Here is a 23,208-nt window from a genome sequence, read left to right as displayed (position 1 = left end):
ATACGACTGACCTGGAGGACCTCTGTCTTGTTGGGATTAAGCTTCAGCTTATTCGCCCTCATCCAGCCCATCACAGCTGCCAAGCACTGGTTCAGTATCTGGGGGGCTTCCTTGGAGTTCGGTGGAAAGGAGTAGTAGAGTTGAGTGTCATCTGCGTAGAGATGACACCGAACTCCAAAACTCCGGATGACCTCTCCCAGCGGTTTCATGTAGATGTTAAAAAGCATGGGGGACAGTATGGAACCTTGCGGGACCACACAGGTCAAAGGCCAGGGGTCCGAGCAGGTGTCCCCCAGCTTCACCAACTGGGAACGGCCCTCCAGGAAGGACTGAAGCCACGACAGAGCCATGCCTCCAAGGCCCATCCCGGAGAGCCATCCCAGAATGTGATGTCTCATGGGCCTTGTAGTACTGTTCCTAGTACTATTGTGGCAGACGAGGAGGAAAACATGGGATTTCCACCGTTTCAGCCAGAAACGGAGCCCCTGCACCTGGAGGATGTTTGCCCTCAAGAAGTCAGCCAAACAAGCCTTGGGCAGAATTCTCCCCCGTTTTCTCGAAAGGACAATTATAATAGAGATAGAGGAGCGAGGGAGGCGAATCGCCGGAGCGCCAGAATCGCAGCCAAACAATTAGCTGATTAGCTCTGCTTCCCTTGGGAAATTCTAAGGAGTCATGCATCTGGACAGAGTTGGGTTTCACTTCTAGTTCTCCAGGGAAAGTGTTCTTCTGGCGGGAAACGAGACCCTATTTAGGTGTTTTGCCACGAAGGAAATCTTGCGGAGTCAATTCGTCAGCTTGAGGAGTGAGATCGTGTGTAGACTTCGTACTCCAGTTCCCTGTTTCCCGGATCAAGTTTCCAGCCTTGCCTTGTTCCACGGACTTCTATGGACTCAGTTCTTGTTTCATGTTTGCCTTGTTTCAAGTTTGATCTTGCCAAGTTTCAAGTCTTGCCTTGCCTTGCGTTTTAAATACGGACCTTGCTTCCTAGTTTCAAGCCTTGTTTCCCAGTTTCCTTCGGATTTACCTTAAGCCTCGAAAGACTATGGACAGTTCCCCACACTATTGCTTGCCAAATAGTGTGTGTTTCGGTCAAGTGGATTATAACTTTGGACTCTAATATCTCATATTGGACATTGTTTTCCTGGACTATATTTGACCTTTCCTGAAAGGTCTACTTCTGAACTATATTATTCACTTGTTTTTATTGACTTTATATATTCCTATAATAAAGATATTAGATAGAATCCTGACTGCCATCAGGCGCACTTTAAACTAAATCCACTGGGGGAGGGGAACAACAGCCTGGCGAACACTATATTACCCACGACCACAGGGAACCGCCGTAAGGCTAAACGGAGGGCTGCACAAACACAGCAAGGACCAAGTACAGAGAGCACAATAATCCCAAATAAACAGTTCGAGGGGAGGTCACAGGGGCTTACATGTCTTTACACTAATGCTCAGAGCATGGGAAATAAGCAAGACGAACTCCAACTCCTAGCACAGCACCACACATACGATGTCATAGGCATCACTGAAACCTGGTGGGATGACTCCCATCACTGGAATTTAACCATTGAGGGCTATAACCTCTTTCACAGAAATAGAACAAAGGGGAGAGGAGGGGGAGTAGCTTTATATGTCAAAAACAGTTACGTTGCAGAAGAAATGCAAGACTGTAATCCGGGAAACCAGCTTGAAAGCATCTGGATAAGAATCAAGGGAACCGGGACTCAAAAAGATCTTGTCGTGGGTGTCTACTACAGACCTCCGAGTCAGGATGAAGGACTTGATGAAGCCTTCTGTCAACAGCTGACCAAACAGGCACAAAGAAGAGATATAGTAGTCATGGGCGATTTCAATTATCCCGATATCTGCTGGAAAACAAACTCAGCCAAGAGTACAAAGTCCAACAAATTCCTCACTTGCCTTGCAGATAATTTTATGGTCCAGAAGGTAGAAGAGGCAACAAGGGGATCAGCAACTCTTGATCTAATCTTAACAAATGTGGAAGACCTGATCAATATAGTTGAAGTGGTTGGATCCTTAGGGGCAAGTGACCATGTGCTCCTGCAGTTTGCAATACAAAGGAATGCTGAAACTAAGACAAGTCAAACACGCATTCTGGACTTTAAGAGAGCTGACTTCCAAAAAATGAAGGAATTACTGAGCGGCATTCCATGGACGCCGATATTAAAAAACAAGGGAGTTAAGGATGGATGGGAGTTTTTCAAAAGTGAAATACTCAAGGCGCAAATGCAAACAGTGCCAACAAAGAAGAAAAATAAGACAAGTGCAAAGAAGCCAGAATGGATGTCCAAAGAACTTCTAACTGAGCTAAAGCTCAAAAGTGACATGCACAAGAAGTGGAAAAGGGGAGAAATCACCAAAGAAGAATTCAAACGTATAGCCAACTCCTGTAGGGAAAAGGTTCGCAAGGCTAAAGCGCAAAATGAGCTCAGGCTTGCCAGGGACATAAAAAACAACAAAAAAGGTTTTTTTGCTTATGTTGGTAGAAAAAGGAAGAAAAAGGAGGCGATAGGGCCACTGCAAGGAGTAGATGGGGTGATGGTGACAGGGGATAGGGAAAAGGCAGAACTGCTTAATGCCTTCTTTGCCTCGGTCTTCTCACAAAAAGAAAGCCATCTTCAACCTCAGCAACATGGAATGGACGAAGGATTGGGGGAAATCCAACCCCAAATAGGGAAACAAGTTGTCCAGGAACACCTGGCCACTCTAAACGAATTCAAGTCCCCAGGGCCAGATCAGCTACATCCAAGAGTATTGAAGGAACTAGCGGAAGTTATTTCAGAACCACTGGCAATCATCTTCGAGAGTTCTTGGAGAACAGGAGAAGTCCCAGCAGATTGGAGGAGGGCGAATGTGGTCCCTATCTTCAAGAAGGGAAAAAAGAACGACCCAAACAATTACCGTCCGGTCAGCCTCACATCAATACCAGGCAAGATTCTGGAAAAGATCATTAAGGAAGTGGTCTGCAAACACTTAGAAACAAATGCGGTCATTGCTAATAGTCAACACGGATTTACCAAAAACAAGTCATGCCAGACTAATCTGATCTCTTTTTTCGATAGAGTTACGAGTTGGGTCGATACAGGGAATGCCGTGGATGTAGCATATCTAGATTTCAGTAAGGCCTTCGACAAAGTCCCCCACGACCTTCTGGCAAACAAACTAGTAAAATGTGGGCTAGACAAAACTACGGTTAGGTGGATCTGTAATTGGCTAAGCGAACGAACCCAAAGGGTGCTCACCAATGCGTCGTCTTCATCATGGAAAGAAGTGACAAGTGGAGTGCCGCAGGGCTCCGTCCTGGGCCCGGTTCTGTTCAACATCTTTATTAACGACTTAGACGAAGGGTTAGAAGGCACGATCATCAAGTTTGCAGATGACACCAAACTCGGAGGGATAGCTAACACTCCAGAAGACAGGAGCAGAATTCAAAACGATCTTGACAGACTAGAGAGATGGGCCGAAACTAACAAAATGAAGTTCAACAGGGACAAATGCAAGATACTTCACTTCGGCAGAAAAAATGGAAATCAAAGATACAGAATGGGGGACGCCTGGCTTGACAGCAGTGTGTGCGAAAAAGATCTTGGAGTCCTCGTGGACAACAAGTTAAACATGAGCCTACAATGTGATGCGGCAGCTAAAAAAGCCAATGGGATTTTGGCCTGCATCAATAGGGGAATAACGTCTAGATCCAGGGAAGTCATGCTCCCCCTCTATTCTGCCTTGGTCAGACCACACCTGGAATACTGTGTCCAGTTTTGGGCACCGCAGATGAAGGGAGATGCTGACAAGCTGGAAAGCGTCCAGAGGAGGGCAACTAAAATGATTAAGGGTCTGGAGAACAAGCCCTATGAGGAGAGGCTTAAAGAGCTGGGCATGTTTAGCCTGCAGAAGAGAAGGCTGAGAGGAGACATGATAGCCATGTACAAATATGTGAGGGGAAGTCATAGGGAGGAGGGAGCAAGCTTATTTTCTGCTGCCCTGCAGACTAGGACACGGAACAATGGCTTCAAACTACAGGAAAGGAGATTCCACCTGAACATCAGGAAGAACTTCCTCACTGTGAGGGCTGTTCGGCAGTGGAACTCTCTCCCCCGGGCCGTGGTGGAGGCTCCTTCTTTGGAGGCTTTTAAGCAGAGGCTGGATGGCCATCTGTCGGGGGTGCTTTGAATGCGATTTCCTGCTTCTTAGCGGGGGGTTGGACTAGATGGCCCTTGAGGTCTCTTCCAACTCTACTATTCTATGATTCTATGATTCTATGACTCTGCGCGTGGTTATTGGTGTTCTTTAGCCTGGGTCTTGACACAGAAGGATACCATGGTCGATGGTATCGAAAGCCGCTGAGATGTCCAAGAGAACCAGCAGGGTCACACTCCCCCTGTCCAGCTCCCTGCGGAGGTCATCCACCAAGGCGACCAAAGCCGTCTCAGTACTGTGACCAGGTCTAAAGCCAGACTGCGATGGGTCCAGAAAATCAGTGTCATCCAGGAAACCCTGGAGCTGCGAGGCAACCAACCGCTCCAGGACCTTGCCTAAGAAAGGGAGGTTCGAGATTGGTCTGTAGTTGTTTAGAATGGCCGAATCAAGGGAGGCCTTCTTCAATATAGGCCTCACTATGGCCTGTTTGAGGACAGATGGAAATTTGCCTTGATCCAAAGAGGCATTAATTATCATCACAAACCACTCTACCAACCCTCCTCTGGCCGATTTAATTAGCCACGAGGGGCAAGGGTCTGCAGAGCAAGTGGTCGCTCTCACCGCCCCAAGGATCCTGTCCACGTCATCCGGGCGAACAAGCTGAAACGAATCCCACAAGTTCGAACAGACAGGTGCCTCAGTTACCTCTTTTGGCATTGCAACAAAACTAGCATCCAAGTCGAAGCGAATCTGAGCGACTTTGTCTGCAAAGTGGTGCGCGAACTCGCTGCACCGAGTTGCCGAGTCTTCGGGTGCCCCTCCCCCCTCAGGAGGGTGAAGGAACTCCCGACAACCCGAAACAACTCCGATGGTCTGTTAGTTGCAGACGCTATGCAGGCAGTCGTGAAGGTCTTCCTGGCTGCCCGCAAAGCCGCGGAGTAGGCCCTAATAGCGGCTCTAGCCCGTGCTCGGTCAGAAACGCTACAAGTTTTCCGCCAGTGGCACTCTAGTCCCCTCCTCGAGCGCTTCATCACTGCCAGCTCCTCCGTGAACCAGGGAGCCGAAGTGACTCTTCGTAATGAGAGGGGACGTTCGGGGGCGATCATGTCAATTGCCCTGGACATCTCGCTATTGTAGCGGTCTACCAAGGCATCGACAGGATCATCAGCCTCCATGACAGGAAGATCCCCAAGAGACCTCAAGAATCCATCTGGATCCATCAGTCTCCTGGGGCGGACCATCTTAATGGGTCCACCACCCCTGCGGAGGTTTGAGGTCACAGTGAGTCTTAAACTGATCAGGTGGTGATCGGACCATGACAACGGAAGAATATTTTGCTCTTCCACTCCGACCTCACCATCTGCCGCAACAAAAACCAGGTCAAGTGTGTGTCCAGCTTGATGAGTGGGACCAGATATCACTTGGGACAGTCCCATGGTCGTCATGGCGGCCATGAAGTCTTCAGCTGCACCGGTTAATGTGGCCTCGGCATGAATGTTAAAGTCCCCCAGCACTACCAGCCGCTGAGAGACCAACGCCGCACCAGAGATCACCTCTGCCAGCTTGGGCAGGGAGACTGCCGTGTCGCGGGGTGGACGGTACACCAGCAGAATCCCCAAACTGTCCCGGGTACCCACCTTAAGATGGACACACTCAAAACCTGCAGATTGCGGGATGGCGCACCTGACCAGGGAGATTGTCTGCCGAAAGACCACCGCAACCCCACCTCCCCGCCCCCCGGCTCTGGCCTGCTGTTGCACCCCGAAACCTGGAGGACACAGCTGGGCGAGATTTACCCCGCCGGGCTCATCCAACCAGGTCTCGGTGATGCAAGCCAGATCCGCCGCTTCATCCAGGATCAAATCCTGGATGATAGCTGATTTACCATTGACGGATCTGGCATTAAATAGCAGGACCTTCAAACGGAGGGGACTGTCATGGAGGCTACCACTCCTATCCTTCTCCAGTGTTTTACTAATTTAGAAGTGAAAACTGAATGCTTAAAAATTCAGTACTGGTTTTTGTACAATCCAAATCTATGCTATGTTTTTCCAACACATATGCACATACAGTTAATTGTGACATTCCACACATGATTTTAAAAGTACATAGATTAGGTATTTCTAAGTGTTTCAGTACCAATAAAAATAATTAATAATTTTACAAGTAGGGATGCATGAAGTATGTTGCCCAACTTAGGAAAAGCTTTTAGTAGCTCCTCTTGGTGGTTATTGATTAACATGTTACAAAGAGAATGCCTACATTGCTGAAAGGCAGTACTATACACAAACCACTGATGGGCTAACAAGCTATTAATGACAGTCTGTAACTCAACACTTAAAATGGTCAAACGTCTTTTCTTGACCACAAGGACAAGTTGGTCATCATTCTAAAATGTCAGACTAGAAAAGGCTGAAAGAGATTGTTCTCTTCATTTAGAAAAAGCCACAGATAAGGTTCTACGATCATTAATGGAAGGTTGTATAATGACAATTCACTTGCCACAGCTCTTGCAATTCATTAAGTATTATGGCTCAAAGAACAAAAAACACCTCCTGAAGTCAAACAATATTATTTCTACTAATCTTAATGTCACTCAAATTTACCTGCAAGTTAGGAGTTTTGACTTCTGTTTTTAATATATCAACCTAGATTTTCATCTTTAAAGTACAATACTGGCATGAATTTCCCAAATTTAACTTTAAGTAAGTTATTGTGCTTGAGGAAGCACTGCCTGAAGTCATCCTTATGCAAGTTAAGTCGTTGCTTCTCCACAGCACTCATGACTGAAAACCAATCCCCTGAAAGCCAAACTGACATCAGAAACCTTATGTTTTATTATGTATGCTGTGACACTAAAAAGGCCTTTCTCTGTAACTATCTTGCTTTACTACTGAGCTGTGGTACAGGTTAGTTTATTAAGAAGAGATCCCCAATTAATTGGTATCCTAAAAACCAAAGTGTTTTTATTCAACAGCAAATTATGTTGGCATTACAGTTCCAAAGGCATTACAGTATTTGTTGTGCTGCCAGAGAATGGGCTTCCTGCTAGAAGAGCAGAGCTCCATTTTTTCAGGGAGCATCTTCTCTCATAGAAAGTGTTAGCTACCTGACATATGCTTGCATGTTTTCTACTTATATTGAAAGACCTGTTGAAGAATAAAAACACTGATCAAAGATATCCAGATGCCTGCCTTCTCAATCAGCTAATGTTCAGGGAAATTTCTTACTGCCCCCCCCCCTTGTTTGATATGTCTCCTTAACAATAGTGTTTGGTGTCAGATGATCAAAGAAGTCCCTCTTTGCCGAGTCCTAGTCAGATTTTAACAGAAAACTAGACTTTGGGCAATATCCAATCACTTCTGACAGTGGAACTAGAACAGCAAACTGTCACCACTACCACTCCCTGTCCTGCAGAGTCCCAAACAACATGCCCTGAAAATCCAGCATCCTAAATAAAATAAAAACCCTGTGTCCTCAAATGGGCTTAGAAACTAGGCTGGGGAAGAGCAACTAAACTAAGTCCCAAAGCTACAAGTGTCACTATGGATGTGGGTCTGGATTTGATTTAAATGGGTAGGATTCAAGAAATACTAACAAGCAAATGTAAAGCATTTCTACTTGTTCAAATTGAGAGGGATGTCTGAAATATCCATCAAATCACCAACAGTGTATGATATATGCCAAATCCTCGGCTCTTCAGGAATAACTATTAAGAAGGTTTGAGGCACCGAAGAGGGGAAAGTGAGATGAATGTCCAGTTGAATAAAGGATTTCTTTTTTGCAATCTGGCATTATTACACATTTATTTTTCTCATAATTATTATTTATGGAATACTAAGCATGTCTTCAATTTAAAATTTGCTTAATTTAACTATTTTTCATTCAAAATACTGTAAGAGCTACATATAATTTAAATGGCTACATAATTCATAATATAAAGCCAAAATAACAAGATGTGAACTTCTTTAGGATTACTAAAATGCCATATTTGTGCATGCAAAATTTGAATGCTTGTTTCCAAATAACAAGTTTGTTGTTTTCAGATCAGAATATGCCACAAAATCCAACACCAAACAACTTTTTGTTTATAATTAAGGCAATCATCAATCCAAGGATTATCCCCCATTTTATTTCATCTCTACATCAAAAAAAGTAAATTAAAAAAATTAAAATCCCTTGAAACGTAAGATAAATGAAAATGTAAGTGCCTTCACATAATAACAGTAAGCTGACCCTCTGGGAAATAGTTGACTTTCTCAATTCAAGGTATTCAAAGCTCATTCAAAAGTGTTCATTTGGAATGCAGATATCAAAGATGATGCAAATATTCAAGAGAAAATTAGAAGTTACCAGATGTTCTAATCCAGCTTTGATGTTTCCAGCATCCCTGTAACAGAAGAACAAAAGTTCTAAATAGTTGCTAAACCTTTGTCTGCAATTATTTATGTTTAACTTGGAAAGTTAAAAATGAAATGAAAGCCATGCTGTTTTGTGGCTTTTTAAAATATCCAAACCTAAATTATTAAAATTATTAAAACAAAGTCCAGTCACCGTGAATGGCAGAATCCATGTAGTACTAAAATGTTTTAATTCTTATAATCTAATCAGTAAAAGATAACACAAATGTATATCTGAAAAATAAATTTTATACCCTACTAGTGGCAGCTGGCACAATTTTTGAGTCTTATCAAACCCAGGATCAGAACAGCTCTTGAAACATGCACAGAGGGAATGCTAGATATTAATTATATTTAATACATATAGGTATACGGTAATGGTCTTTCTGTGAAAAGCAGATCTTTCAAAGTTGAACCTAGCACAACTTTGAGAATTTAATATATCAAAAATTGATGTATTATAAATTCCTAAATTCACACATCTTTAAGGGAACATATATGCTCACATTTCCAAAATCCAAATACGCCCACATTAAAAAGTGCTTCTGTTTTTTAAAAAAAAATATAAGACTAGATCTAAAAACAGTCATCATTCTTATAGCACACCTCCTAAAATCAATTGGACTTTATTATTATGAAACAATAAAACATGGAAATAATAATAAGGACTATTATTACGCCCCTATTAAAGCAGCTCCACTGGCTGCCAACAAGTTTCTGGGCCCAATTCAAAGTGCAGGTTATTACCTATAAAGCCCTATACGCTTCAGCTCCAGCCTATCTTCGAGACCGCATCTCTTTCTATGAACCAACGCAGGTCCTAAGATCTGCAGGGGAGGCCCTTCCCTCGGTCCCAGCTCCATTTCATGTACGGTTGGTGTGGACGAGAGGGTCTTCTCTGTGATGGCTCCCCAGCTTTGTAATGCCTCTCCTAAAGAGATTAGGGTAGCCCCCACCCTCCATTTTTTTCTGGAAACACCTGAAAACGTGACTTTTCACACAAGTTTTTGACCATGTTTAGAGATAGTGCTCACTATATTTGACGACTTAGTGAGTGGTCACTGCTGCACTTTATGAGGACAGATATTGTACACAGGAGCTATTTTATAACTCACCAGGTGTTTTAGTACTTGTACCTGATATGGGGTTTTATTGCTGTATAATGGGGTTATTTTTATTGTTATCAATGTTATCTCTCTGTATTTTATTGTATTTGTATTGTGTTTCACTATTGAGTGAGTCCTGTGAACCACCCCAACTAGCTCCGGGGAGATGGTGGCGGGATATGAATAAAGTTTATTATTTATTATTTATTTATTTAACTATACTTTATGGGACAAAAAACCCAACCTTGATCATTTGTGTTGGAAATCAAATTAGAAATCTAATCAGGGGACAGTGCATCTGTAAATTAATCACTATACAGGCAGCCCCCAAGTTATGAACAAGATAGGTTCTGTAGGTTTGTTCTTAAATTGAATTTGTATGTAAGTCAGAACAGGCACATTTAAAGTGTAACTCCAGCCATATATATACACATTTGGATAGCACAAGAAAGGGTTAACACCCCTGTAGAGTGTTTGTTTTGCTATCTGTGCCCCTGCTCAGAATATTTAACCTCACTTTCCCTATGCTAATTCGGTTTTGAAAAATTTGGCTTGTTATGGAAACAAGGTTTGGTGATAAAGCTTCAGTTGAGATACCTTTTCCTTGTGATAACTCTTCCAGGAGTGAATTTCCCACCCGAGGGGTAGATTTCTCTCACTTTCTATATTCTCACCCCTCTTTCTTAACTATGAGTCATTTGTAAGTCGGGTATTTGTAAGCCAGGGACTGCCTGTATACTATATGCATTTTTCACTGTTATTTTAAAAACATCTTATAAAGATAAGGATAAAGGAACACAGTATCTACGTTTGGCAAGTGAAATCCAGATAAATGTAATATCACACTAGGGTTATAATTCCTCACTAATTCTTGAAGGAACCAACAAAGGGTTGCAACCTTTACCTTCTACTGTGATTCTTTGATTTGGGACTTATTTGATTTGGGACAAATAAATAGCATTTTCTGAGCAAGAAATAGTATTTCCTGTGTGAAAAACTGTATTTTGAATTTTCTATGAAATAATTTCCCAATTATAGAATTTTCTGAGTTGGAAGCAGTTTTCTGCACAGAAATGTATGCGTTTTGTACAGAAAACAACCTACAAAGTCTCTCTAACCACATTCTCATTAGGATTTCTCCACATACGAAACACATTATCATCAATTTCAAAAATATTTTTATATTCTTTCTATTGCTACATCACATACTTAATTTCTTCAAATCATCTTCAAATAGACAAATGAGAAAGCCAGATAATATACAGTTGGGGATTTGACTTTTGTGGATTTCATTATTTACGGACTTGATTAAAATGTTCTCTCTAGAAATTTCTAGGTCCCCAAATGGAACTCTATGGTTAGCTTCTGCTAGAAATTGATTGCAGAGATGCTGGTGGACCTAGGGATTCTTAGAGGGAGTCTTCCTGAGGTAAAATAGTAGCAATTCCTTTTTACTGAGGTTTTTCACTTTTGAGGGGGAACTTTGCCCCCTAAACCCAATAAATGTGGAGGGTTGGGGTCAAAGCCAGCTGCAGAATCTATGTCTTACTTCCCATCACTAAGAAACTTCAACCAAGTTTAATCTCATCCAAAGTGGAGTTGCAGCACTTCACCTCACAATCTTTTTTCAAAACATTAAGTAACCTGACAAGATCCACAGAAGTTATAATAGATCTTTTTAAAAATTAATTCATTTTGCAATGTATTCCAAAGTCCCAAAAGATAATTCATTACTTTTCACCTTTGCAAAAAGAAAAAAAGAACAGTAACTGTGTTACTCATTTCTTTTTTCCTCTTTAGGGAATAGGGGAAAGGACTGAAAAGAGAATAGTATAAAATTTGAAAATGATGTTGAAAATGCCTCTGAAATGCCCTTAAAAGTAAGGCTGCCCTTAAAAGTAGAAAACTTTCTTGTTATACGCACTTACCCCTCATAAGACTATCATACTCTTTATGTATTTTTGAAATGAAACATTATTATGCTCTTGCTGTCAAAACAAAAACAACAGCAACACTAAACTTCACCACAGAGTTTTTTTATAACCTGTTACTTCCAAGCTCTGCAAATTCTGCTCTTGCCTAAAAAAAGAACTCGGGGCAAATTGATACTCTCTTTGTCAAGATACCCATTTAACTACCAAAGTTTTTAAAAAGTCTATCATAGTTCACAAATACAGCAGATAAAGAGGTTCATGGTAAAGACACATCCATAAACCTATCTTATTTAGAATTAAAAGCACATTACAAAAATGGGGAGGGGGCTAGTGGAACTGATTAATAGCATTTCAATGGGAGATTCTCTTTGAGATAAGAGTGATTTCAGTTACGAGCTCAGTCATTAAACAAATTAAACTCTTAACTCAAGACATCACTGTACTACATAAACTATAAAGATTGTCCTTAAAGATAGCACTTATTTCAATGACTAGAAACCTCATCAAATGGAGACCAGCCTCCCCTTCTCCCCAACTTATTCATTGAATTTATACCCTGCCTTTCTCCGACCAAAGGAATCAAGGATGCTTACAAAATTTAAAGCAAAGCTTGGCTAAAGTATACATTACGAAAGTGATACAATACAATAGTATTAAAAACCTATAATTAATAGTTTGCAATATGTTTCAATCACAATTAAAAAGAAATTGAATAGAAACACTTCACACCACTATCAACACTATTCCAGCATATCGCTTAAAAATCAATAAAAAGCCTGGCTAAAAAAAAGGCAGAAAGAAAACAGGGAAGGGGCAAATTGGGCTTCTTGCAAAAGGGAGAAGACCTTTTCCATGTCCTCCCCAAATGAGTAAGTAATTGTGGTGGGCCTGAGACGATGTCCTCCAGAAAGAATCTTAGAACTCAGACCAGTCCATACAGGGAGGCGGTTTCTGAACAGTTGCAAAAGGGCAGCCCCCTGAAGAGTGAGTTAGAGTAATTCAACTGGGATTCAATCAAGGCATATGTCACCATAGCCAGATCTGATTCCTCAGGGAATTGACACATTGTAAAGAAATTGAAATAAACAACTAAACACATATGGCAATACGGAATAAACTCAAAAGAAGTGAGAAAAATTGTATCATTCAAACATGGATGTCAAAGGCCAGAAAAAAAACAGAAACTACTTCACTTCATAGCTGAAGTGAAATACAAGCATCCATAACATCCTCCCTGCTGTTCTTCCTCTGGCATACAAAGACCTTCTTATCGAGACAACTTCCAGTAACTGGAAGCTAAAAACAGAGCTTCTAAAAGCACCGGTGATAGACTTTTAATTTTTTAATCTTATCCACTGTGCTTTGTAAACTATTTTTGACATACATTTTAAGATGGTAATTTACTGTAACTTTTAATGTGTATCTGCCTACAATTATGCTTTGAACCAACATCAAACTCAGTTCGGAAAGAAAGACGGGAAAATAAAGAGAAAAAAATATACAAATAAACTGACATGATTGCCCTTAGTGATAATCTACGTCAGGAACAAAACAAAGGAAAGAAGAAATGTTATTCTGGATCTCTGCGAATAATCTGATACCACTTTATTGTTTCCTGCTAGACTCCTCTTCAAGATGGTTTATGGTTTTATCATTTTCTGGTTCTATTGAATGATAAGTTTCAGATATCAAGTTTTGTGGGGTTTCTTGATTTATTAAAATATTTATGTCCCATAACACATAAAGAGATGCCAGGATGACATACAAGTAAAAACAATTCAAACATTTTAAAACAAATCAAAATCTAAAGCCACAATGAAAACTTGTAAAGTCCAAAAACATACTCAACTATTTAAGAGTTAACTATGGATTAAAAGATTAAAACCATTTACATGCACAAAATTAGGTCATAAAGATTTTAATTGAAAACCATGTTTTGACATTGTGTAGATAAGAAACTAATGTCAATGCCAGTCAGATCTTCAAGGAGAAGACATTTCACAAACTGAGTGCATAGAAGCGATCCATCCTCAGGCAAAAATATATGGGTAAAGGAACTCCTTCAAATATTGAGGTCCTATGATCATCGCAGCAAGACACAAAGAATAGGAAGAACATTGAGATGCCATCAACTGAACAGTTGATGTTGAAACTGTTCGAACTGGTGGCGGCAGCACCATGTGCTTCGTCTAAGTGATATAAATTTGGCAACTACTAGGGAGAAGACCTTCTCAGCAGTATTCTGAACAGTTTTCCCACATAGGCTTGCCTGGCAATTTCTTTAATCTTTCGGATTTTTTGTTTTTAATAGTTCCAAGCTTTTGAATTGCTGTACTTTAAAATCTGAATTTTTGCCCCATTGATCATATATTGCAGATGTTCAGCTATACTGTGGATTTTGTTTTAGGCTTCAATGCTGAAAAGCTTTGTGCGGTACTTGTTTTATGTTTTCTTTTTATCTCACAAACCACAAGAAAACTATGTCATTAGGCAGCCAATATCAATACAGTTTTTTTTTAAAAAAACTAATGTTTGATGCATAAATATTTCGGTCAACAATCATAAAATACAAAATGCTAAATATAAAATATTTATAATAAAAGAGCACAAAATAATATAAAATTGTAATATTTAAGTATTACATCAGCATCCTATGCTGACTTATGGTTGCTTCTGCACAGAAGCAGTCTAGCTTTGCTGTAATCTGAGGGAAGTTATCAGCCAAAAGATAATCAATATAAAACCGCTTCACATATCTCATGTATACCTTTTAAAACTGGAGCATTAAAATGGTGTTGAAGGTCAAAATAAAAGGAGCAATACCACAAAATGTATTTTACAGTGTCAACTTTCATATATCTTCCCTTTAATAATGCAGGTTGGAACACATTAATTTCGACCAGAGTAAATATTTTCCTTTATTTTGGAACAGTTAAGCCAATTGAGTAAACTGCAAAAAACAAACAAAAACAAAAAAAAACCACACACACACTTGTCTCCAAAGTGCATGTAAACAGGACTTGCATTTAATTTTGTAATAGACTGGCATATATTTTCTCTGACTTTAGTGTAACCTGTGGAAATAATGGCACTCTGCACAAATTTGAGCCTAAGCAGTTTCTCACCTACTGCCTTTTTTCCACCTCTGTGTAGACGAGTATTACATAGTTAGGAAGCATTAACGGTTAAATAATAAGTAAAACAAAACACAAATCCAAACAATCTGAGACACTGATTGGTTATGATTATTTGCATTGATGTCTCTATTGTGTGCTAATAGCTGAATCCATATTGGGTGGGAAAACTGGATAAGGACTACATCTGCATATGGGGCAAAGCAGCCTTATCTTAGTTAGAATCAGTATGTCCATGCTTGAGCTGTGCCTGAGTTTGCAACACATGTTCAAACACATATAACATAGCTATTCCAGATAGCCAAAAGGATGGCGGGAATACATATAGAACAAATGGCAAATAATAGCTAGAGGGAACTTTTTAATATTAGAAAATGTCCATGCCACAGAAGAAGGTTGTACCATGCAAATAAACGTGCAGGTTGTAACTCTAATTTGCAATCTGTGCAAACTGCAATGGGCAAAATGCAGTAACAGGTTAATCACAAACATATAAATTACCAACTTTACAGTAGCAATATCAAATTATACAGTACAATTTAAAACATTCATTGCACAAACACTTTTTAGAAGTGTCCATATAAATATCCTACAATCATAATTTTGATTCAAGTTTAAAATCAGAAATAAAGATTGGTTCCTGTCAAGTTGATTTTTTTTTTAAAAAAACCAATCACAGAAAATTTGGACTCATCAAACATAGTAATAATCAAAATTCACTATGGTTTGTCATGCATTATTAAAAGAGGATTCAGGTCCTGTATTTATACGGTTTGGTGCCAAAGGTCCTAATGAATGTAATTGCTAGGAAGCAGGATCCAGGTCACTGATACAGGGAGCTTCCAGCTAATGGTATCAGATCTGTCTTTTTAGTAGCCTGTCTCCTGTGCTGTCCCTGTCATGACTTCATCAATATTTGTGCAACTCTTTTTGCTCTGTGCTGAAAGCAGACTTAATTCAATTATGGATCTCAAAACTGATAAAATGGTCCTGAAGTGGAAAATGGGAAGAGATTATTGGCAAATGAATAAAGATTAGTATCGAACTAACACACAAGAGTATAGCAGGTCTTTTTTTTAATCATTCCCTCTCTTAATTCTTCTGGGAACAGCGAGTTTCCCTTCCCCTCATGCAGCACATCGATTTCTGAATTAGACTGCAATATTAAATAATTAATATACTTGCCATGATTGATGTTTTGCATTAGTTGAATATTAGGTTATCAATCAAAATCCACTTGGTTTAATGTAATAATATTGAAAAAGTGTCACTGTCTGTTCATCCAATTTGTAGTTGAAGGAGCACAGAACGTAATATTGGTGTAACATATGGTTCTAAAACAGGAAGTGCTAAAGCTGAACATATACAAAACAAACATTATGAGACTAAAAGACACAGCTGAGGTGGCTCTAAATAACTTTGTGGCACTTGTTATTTTCCATGAAACTCTTCTTCTTATTTCATGTATTACATACTAACATCCAATAATATCTAAGGTAACACATTAGCAAGAACAGCAGTCTACAGAATTATGAATATAGGTCTGAACACTCAAAATGTATGTGTGTATTGATCAAATACCAGACTTTGATACCTCATGGAAAACTGCTTTTGAAGATAAAGGCAGCATAGTGTGATAGTGTAGAGCAGGGGTCCCCAAACTAAGGCCCGGGGGCCGGATGCGGCCCTCCAAGGTCATTTACCTGGCCCCCACCCTCAGTTTTATAATATAATATTTTTATATCAGTTTTAATAATATAATATATTGTAGATACATATAATATTGATAATAATCTTATGTTATACAATATAATACTAATAGTAATACCATATAATAATATTAATTATATATTATATATTACATATTATATAATAGTATAGTGGTATAGTTCAATATAGTAATATATAATGCTAATATTGTGTTATGCTAATAATATAATATACTAGCTGTGCCCTGCCACGCGTTGCTGTGGCCCATTGGAATTGCACTGAATAGCTCTGGTTTTGGGGGTTTTTTTAGGCCCTTTGGAGGTTCGTGACATGATATTTTGTGGTTTCAACCTCGAGGCGTGGATGATGGATTGTGTTGTGAAATTTCGAGATTGGGGGGTGTTTAGTTTTGTTGTTTTGCTCGGTGCCAGCATTCCATCACTCTTTTATATATATATAGATTGTATGTACATACAGCTGCTCTGATTCCCCTTCAGGGTGAGAAGGGTGGGATATAAATGTAGTAAATAAATGCAGTAAATAAATAATTTTAGACTTAGGCTCGGCCAAAGTCTGACATGACTTGAAGGCACACAACAACAACAACAATCCTAATTAACTTGACTATCTCATTGGCCAGTAGCAGGCCCACACTTTCCATTGAAATCCTAATAGGTTTATGTTGGTTAAAATTGTTTTCATTTTTAAATATTGTATTCTTTCGTTGTTGTTGTTGCACTACAAATAAGACATGTGCAGTATGCATAGGAATTTGTTTGTATTTTTTTTTTCAAATGACAATTCGGCCCCTCAACAGTCTGAAGGATTGTGGACCGGCCCTCTGCTTAAAAAGTTTGGGGACCCCTGGTGTAGAGGATCTGTTTCTCAAGACAAAAAGCAAAAAGTACTGTTTGCAGGGATCCCGGTGTTGATTCTTGAGATAATTACACAATTTGTGTTGTATCCTTAATATTCATATTCTATGAAGAAGCAAAAAACTGAAAGTATTGTCTCAATCATTTACAATGCTTTTGAAGTCACAAATTATGGTGTAATTTCACAGGTAACAAGTTATACATTTTAATACCAGAATAAACGAAGAGAGGCTACAATAGGAACTAACCATGACAAATACTATTCACAGATAATCACTTCAAGATAAGAGAGAAGAAAGCTTGTTTAATATTAATTTATGTATCAATATGTAATTGAAGTCCTGTTTGAGCACTACAGAAATAAATATACAGAACTACCTCTTCCACAAACACTACCCTCACCAAAATATCAATTCTGAGCAACTGTGTATACAAAAGCAGTATTATTAAAATGCACAAGAGCATTCCATTCACTTACTGGGGTGTGGCTTGTAACTGGATTTTGATACTTCAGAGAAGTATAATTTTCTTCCAATTTCTCCTTCACATCCACATATCTCATGTTCCTATCTTCCAAATCAACCCCCTCACAACAATCAACAGGCAATATCGAGAGGAAAATACTGCAAATAACCATGTGTACCACATCTACAAGAACCAGTAGCATAATATTATGATAGTAATTCTACGGACCCATAATATACAACACTTCAACTTAATTAAACATAACATAGCTTTTTGAAGCAATACCAATTTGCTTGTGAAAGCCTCATAGACAAAACAATAGCTATGAATTGGCTCTGTACAAAATGCAAAACTTTCACGGGGGGGGGGGGGGGGACACATCTTTGTTGAAACTATATGGTTAAAAGACAGAACAAATGGCATGACGTACAACAAATTGTGATTAGAAACTGCGGTTCAGAAAAAAATAGTGTATTTAGTACATAAAGGGGCTTCATTCTCTTTGTTCTGTTCTGTCACAACAAGAAAAACTTAGACTGACACAAACATTTTTCTCTGGTAAATACAAAAATAACTTCGTATTTCCAGATGATTTATATAATTTTGAAGGCATTGAAATAGTTCATGATTTTTTCATACTTTGTCTCATTCATTCATCAGAATGGAGACTGCAGTTAAGAAATCAGAAGAAGACAAGGATCTGGAAGGGCAGCTATGAGGGAAGTAGAGAAATTTTTAAGTATCAAGATTCTGAAGGGTGTAGATATACCTCTGAACACTAAAATTAGGATTGTCCATAGTGTATTTCCAATCTCTATGTATGGTTTTGAAAGGTGGACAATCAAGAAAGCTGATAGGATAAAAATCAGCTCATTTGAAATAGTACAATGAAGAACGGTTTTACATATACCGTGGGCTACAAAAAAGACAAATAAATGGGTCCTAGAGCAAATCAAGCCAAATACATATCTTGCTATAAAAGAAAATAATACTTGGGAAGGTAGAAGGCAGTAGGAAAAAAGGAAGACTCAATCAAAGAAGCCACAGCTTTGAGTCTGCAAGACCTGAGCAAGGCAGTTGATGACAGGGTGACCTGGATGTCTCTCATACATAAGGCTGCTATAAGACGAAATGGATTTGGTGTCAGCTAAGAACAACAACAATTCTTTTTATGACTATAAAGCTGAGATATGGAATGAAAACTATATTTGTGGAAACAACAAACTATGGTCATGACAGTAAGAAGATGGATATAGATCTTTTTTTCTATAACTGAGCAAAATAAATATATTCACTTGAAGGTAACATAGTCTTGCATAACAAAGCTGAGGTACAATTTTAATAGTCAACCTCTGGCATTTCTGCCCAAATCATTGCTTAACATGGAGAAGCTATACTGCTACAGTAACCTAATGAAGCTCAGTTATATTCCTTGTTTAATTATGGTACACAAGGCAAAACCAAATAACTTGCACAAATTGGAATTCTGAAAACAAAAAGGCCTTTATACAGTACTAAAGACACATGTGTAAATTGTCTCCCTTATTTATGGAATAATCATTAGCAAATGGGGAAAGAGAGCACAGGTCAAGGTTGAAGAAAAAATATCTTATTTAAATTGCAATTCCTATATACTGGCAACAGCACTAACTAAACAAGAGCCGAATAAATCAGAACGTTTCTGAACAAGGTACACAGGAAGGAAGCCATCCTGAATGCAAAGAAAGGAACAAGGATGATAAGGAAGCAATTTGCACACTAAAAACCAATAGTTTCTAGGCAGAATGGTATGGCCCATCTGATATTTACACAGTGCAAAGATCAATCTACCTATGAATCCTGGAGGTCTTTTTTTAAAGAAAGAGAAGATAAAGTCCAAATACGAAATCATCACACCCAGCAGCTGAACAAGGTTGTTGCTAATGCTTTGACAATCACTGTGCTATGAATCTTCACCCACTTCAGAACCTTATGTTTCTCTACAGAATTCCAAGTGAGTAAATTGTAGGGAAGGAAACGGGGGCTCTTTGCCAGGTTTACCACAAAACTATATTTGGAGGCAGGATAGAGGCAACTACACTTGCCCTACTTCTTGTTCAAAGGAGATCAACTAAACCTATTATCTAAATAGAAAAAGTGGCTATGAGTCAGTTTCCTCCATTTTGGTCTCTCACTGGTAATATTTTTGTTATGATTGGGGGTAATATAATATTTTGCTCACCTACCATCAGATACAGGTTGAGCACACAGAAATATCAGTGGATTACATTTAAGACTGATTTTTAAGTGCAAAGGACTAATTGATTTTCCATTTTTAGAAAGCATATAAATATGTTAGATTCACCTAATTATTACTCTACTTAAAATTAATGGAATTTCATTCTACTAGCAACAATAAGTATTCTTAAAGAAACGTCTGAAAATATAAGATTAAAAACTTCTCCACAAAGAATAAACTCCTAGAGAAAAGATGCAAATAAAATTACTATCATAATCTTTTGTTTTTTATTTGCAAGTATAAAACTGAAGAGAAACAAAAGCAGGGAACACAGCATCTGTCATATCAGAATATAAAAAGATGATCCTGGCACAAAATGAAAAAGCTGTAATTCATTTGCAAATCAAGCCTGCCAGTTCTGTTTCAAGCTGGCGGTAACTGTCAAGAGTTAACAAGATAATCACTTTCAATCCTGCCTTCAATGGTACATTACACTGTTATTCCATTCAATAAGGCCATTCTTTGGGGCACTAGATGAATGGTTTTCATTTCTAACTCACACAAAAACTTGCAAAAAAAAATCCACGGGGCTTAAGAAAAAAAATCCCTTTATGGACATTTATCTGCCGGCACTTGCTTTTAGGCAAAATTAGATATTTGGACACATTGGCGTCCATTTATTTCCTCTATTCCTTCAGGTCCTCAGTCTGTTGTTTTAAAAGCATTTGGCACACAAGGAAAAATAACACAATTTTACAAAATGAATCATATTAAACAAATACTTCTTGAAAATTATTATCCTTGTATTAAGTTGCCTCATAAAACAAAAATGTTTGAAGGAGTATTTCTAAAGTTTTAATTTCTAATTTCACAATCCCCAACATGTAATATATAAATGATGTAAAATGAGAAATTAGTAAACTTTTAATCTATTTTATATAAAATAAAAGTATTAATTACTGTTACATTATCCTTACTGATGAATTAAGCAGGTTATATACATTTTTTCTGCTTACAAGAAGAATTTTGAACATGAACTGCCACTGAGAAAATGATATGATGGTCAAGGAAATATGTTTAAATGTATTCAGCAAATCAGAGAACTATTAACTGAAAGGTTTTCTAAGACCACTTACATATTAAACAACAATAACTTGGATTTAGAGGTCTCTTGCATGATTGCAAAGGCACTTGGTCTAAAACTGAAACCCTGGGGGCCCCTCCCCATACCATTCCAGAAAGACTCTCAACATGTCACAACTTTGCGAGTGTTGCATTTACAGAACAGAAATCTCTGTTGCCTTTGTTGAAAAAGTAATCTCTGGAGTCCTCTACAACTGATAATTATCATTCATTCTTGGGTTAGCTAAAGGAGCTCCTGGACAAAACAAATTATCAAATACAATTTATTCTGATCTCAAACCTGGTTACAAAACAGAGTCAGTTTGGTCATTTTGATGGATTATCTACGCAGTGATCTAGACAGAGGGAGTGTGTCCCTGTTGGTTTTGCTGGACCTTTCAGAATCGTTCAACCACAGTATACTTCTGGGCCATCTCACTGGGATGGGACTATTTTGTAGTGACTCTGTTTCTTCTTGGAGTTGTGAGAGAAGACATCTCAGTAGCTGCCCTTAGATTCTGGAACTCCTTTGCTATGGCTCCTCCTTCCAGTTCTTTCTTCAGCAAACAAACCGCTATTTTATTTCAGCAGACTTTTAGAAAGTGTCTAAAGAATTGGTTAGGGAACACTGTGTTGTTTTAGCAAGAAAAGGGCTATTTTAGCTTTCCAGGGACGGGAGTTGCAGAGCTTGGGGCAGCCACTGAAAGTGGTACAGCTGAGAGAATAGTCTCTCTTGAGGATCTCAGGGCCATGACAGTGAAATATGGTCTGTCAGACAGCCTGGACCTAAGTCATATAAGGGTTTATAGGTGATAACTAGAAGTCTGAATTGGGTTGGGAACCAGATTGGCAGTCGGTGGAACTGTTGTAACAGGACAATTGCATAAGAGGGTGGACCTGAGCTGATACAACAACACCACCAGCTCATTGAAAAGGTGTGGGTGACTGAGAAAATCCCAGCAGACTTCAAGGATGCCACCATCATCACCCTTTTCAAGAAAGGGGATAGAACAGACTGTGGAAACCATCGCGGTATCTCCCTTCCAACCTCCGCTGGGAAAATTCTTGCAAGAATCCTTGCAAACTGCCTTCTTCCTGTCTCAGAAGACACCCTCCCAGAATCCCAGAACGGCTTCTGCCCCTCCAGAGGAACAGTGGACATGATCTTCACTGCAGGACAACTCCAAGAAAAATGCAGGGAATAAAATCAACCTCTGTACATGGCATTCATTGATCTTGCAAAGGCATTCGACACAGTGAATTGCAGTGCTCTCTGAACCATCCTCCAAAAAACTGGGTTCCCGGACAAATTTGTGAACATCCTGTGGCTCCTCCATGATGACATGATGGCAACAGTCTTGGACAGCAATGGCTCCCAAAGTGACCCATTTAAGGTGGAATCAGATGCCAAGCTGGGATGTGTTATTGCCCCTACCTTATTTTCCATCTTCATCGCTATGATACTTCACCTAGTTGATGGGAAACTTCCCACCAGAGTGGAAATCATCTATCAGACAGATGGCAAGCTATTTAACCTCAGCAGACTGAAAGCCAAAACCAAGGTCACCACAATATCTATTATAGAACTCCAATATGCCGATGACAACGTAGTCTGTGCGCACTCAGAAGAAGACCTACAAGCCACTCTAAACACATTCGCAGAAGCATACAAGAAGCTTGGCCTCTCATTGAACATCGAGAAAACCAAAGTGCTCTTCCAACAGGCACCAGCTAACCCCTCTGCAATGGTGTAACATTAGAAAACGTTGACCATTTCCGCTACCTTGGCAGCCACCTCTCCACAAAAGTCAACATTGATGCAGAAATACAACACCACCTGAGCTCTGCGAGTGCAGCATTTTTTCAAATGAAGCAGAGAGGGTTTGATGATCGGGACATCCGTAAAGATACCAAGGTGCTCATTTATAAAGCCATTGTCCTCCCAACCCTGCTCTATGCCTGCGAAATGTGGACAGTGTACAGATGTCACACTCAACTCCTAGAGGATTTCCATCAGCATTGCCTTAGAAAAATCCTGCAGATCTCTTGGGAAGACAGGCAGACAAATGTC

The 23,208-nt window shown here is 39.3% G+C and overlaps 1 protein-coding gene across 2 annotated transcripts in view; it reads right to left on the bottom strand.

Moving 5' to 3' along the window:
- Window positions 1–23,208, bottom strand: part of rsrc1 (arginine and serine rich coiled-coil 1) — a 236,644-nt gene that overhangs the window by 138,872 nt on the left and 74,564 nt on the right. For both annotated transcript variants that reach the window (XM_003218172.3, XM_062976711.1), the window contains one exon: window positions 8,527–8,563. In XM_003218172.3, coding sequence (XP_003218220.1) covers window positions 8,527–8,563 — 37 coding nt within the window. The remainder of the gene's footprint in view (window positions 1–8,526; window positions 8,564–23,208) is intronic.

This window comes from Anolis carolinensis, chromosome 3 (genome assembly GCF_035594765.1).
Source record: "Anolis carolinensis isolate JA03-04 chromosome 3, rAnoCar3.1.pri, whole genome shotgun sequence".
NCBI classification, from domain to species: domain Eukaryota; kingdom Metazoa; phylum Chordata; class Lepidosauria; order Squamata; family Dactyloidae; genus Anolis; species Anolis carolinensis.
This window is presented reverse-complemented; position numbering and strand designations above follow the sequence as displayed.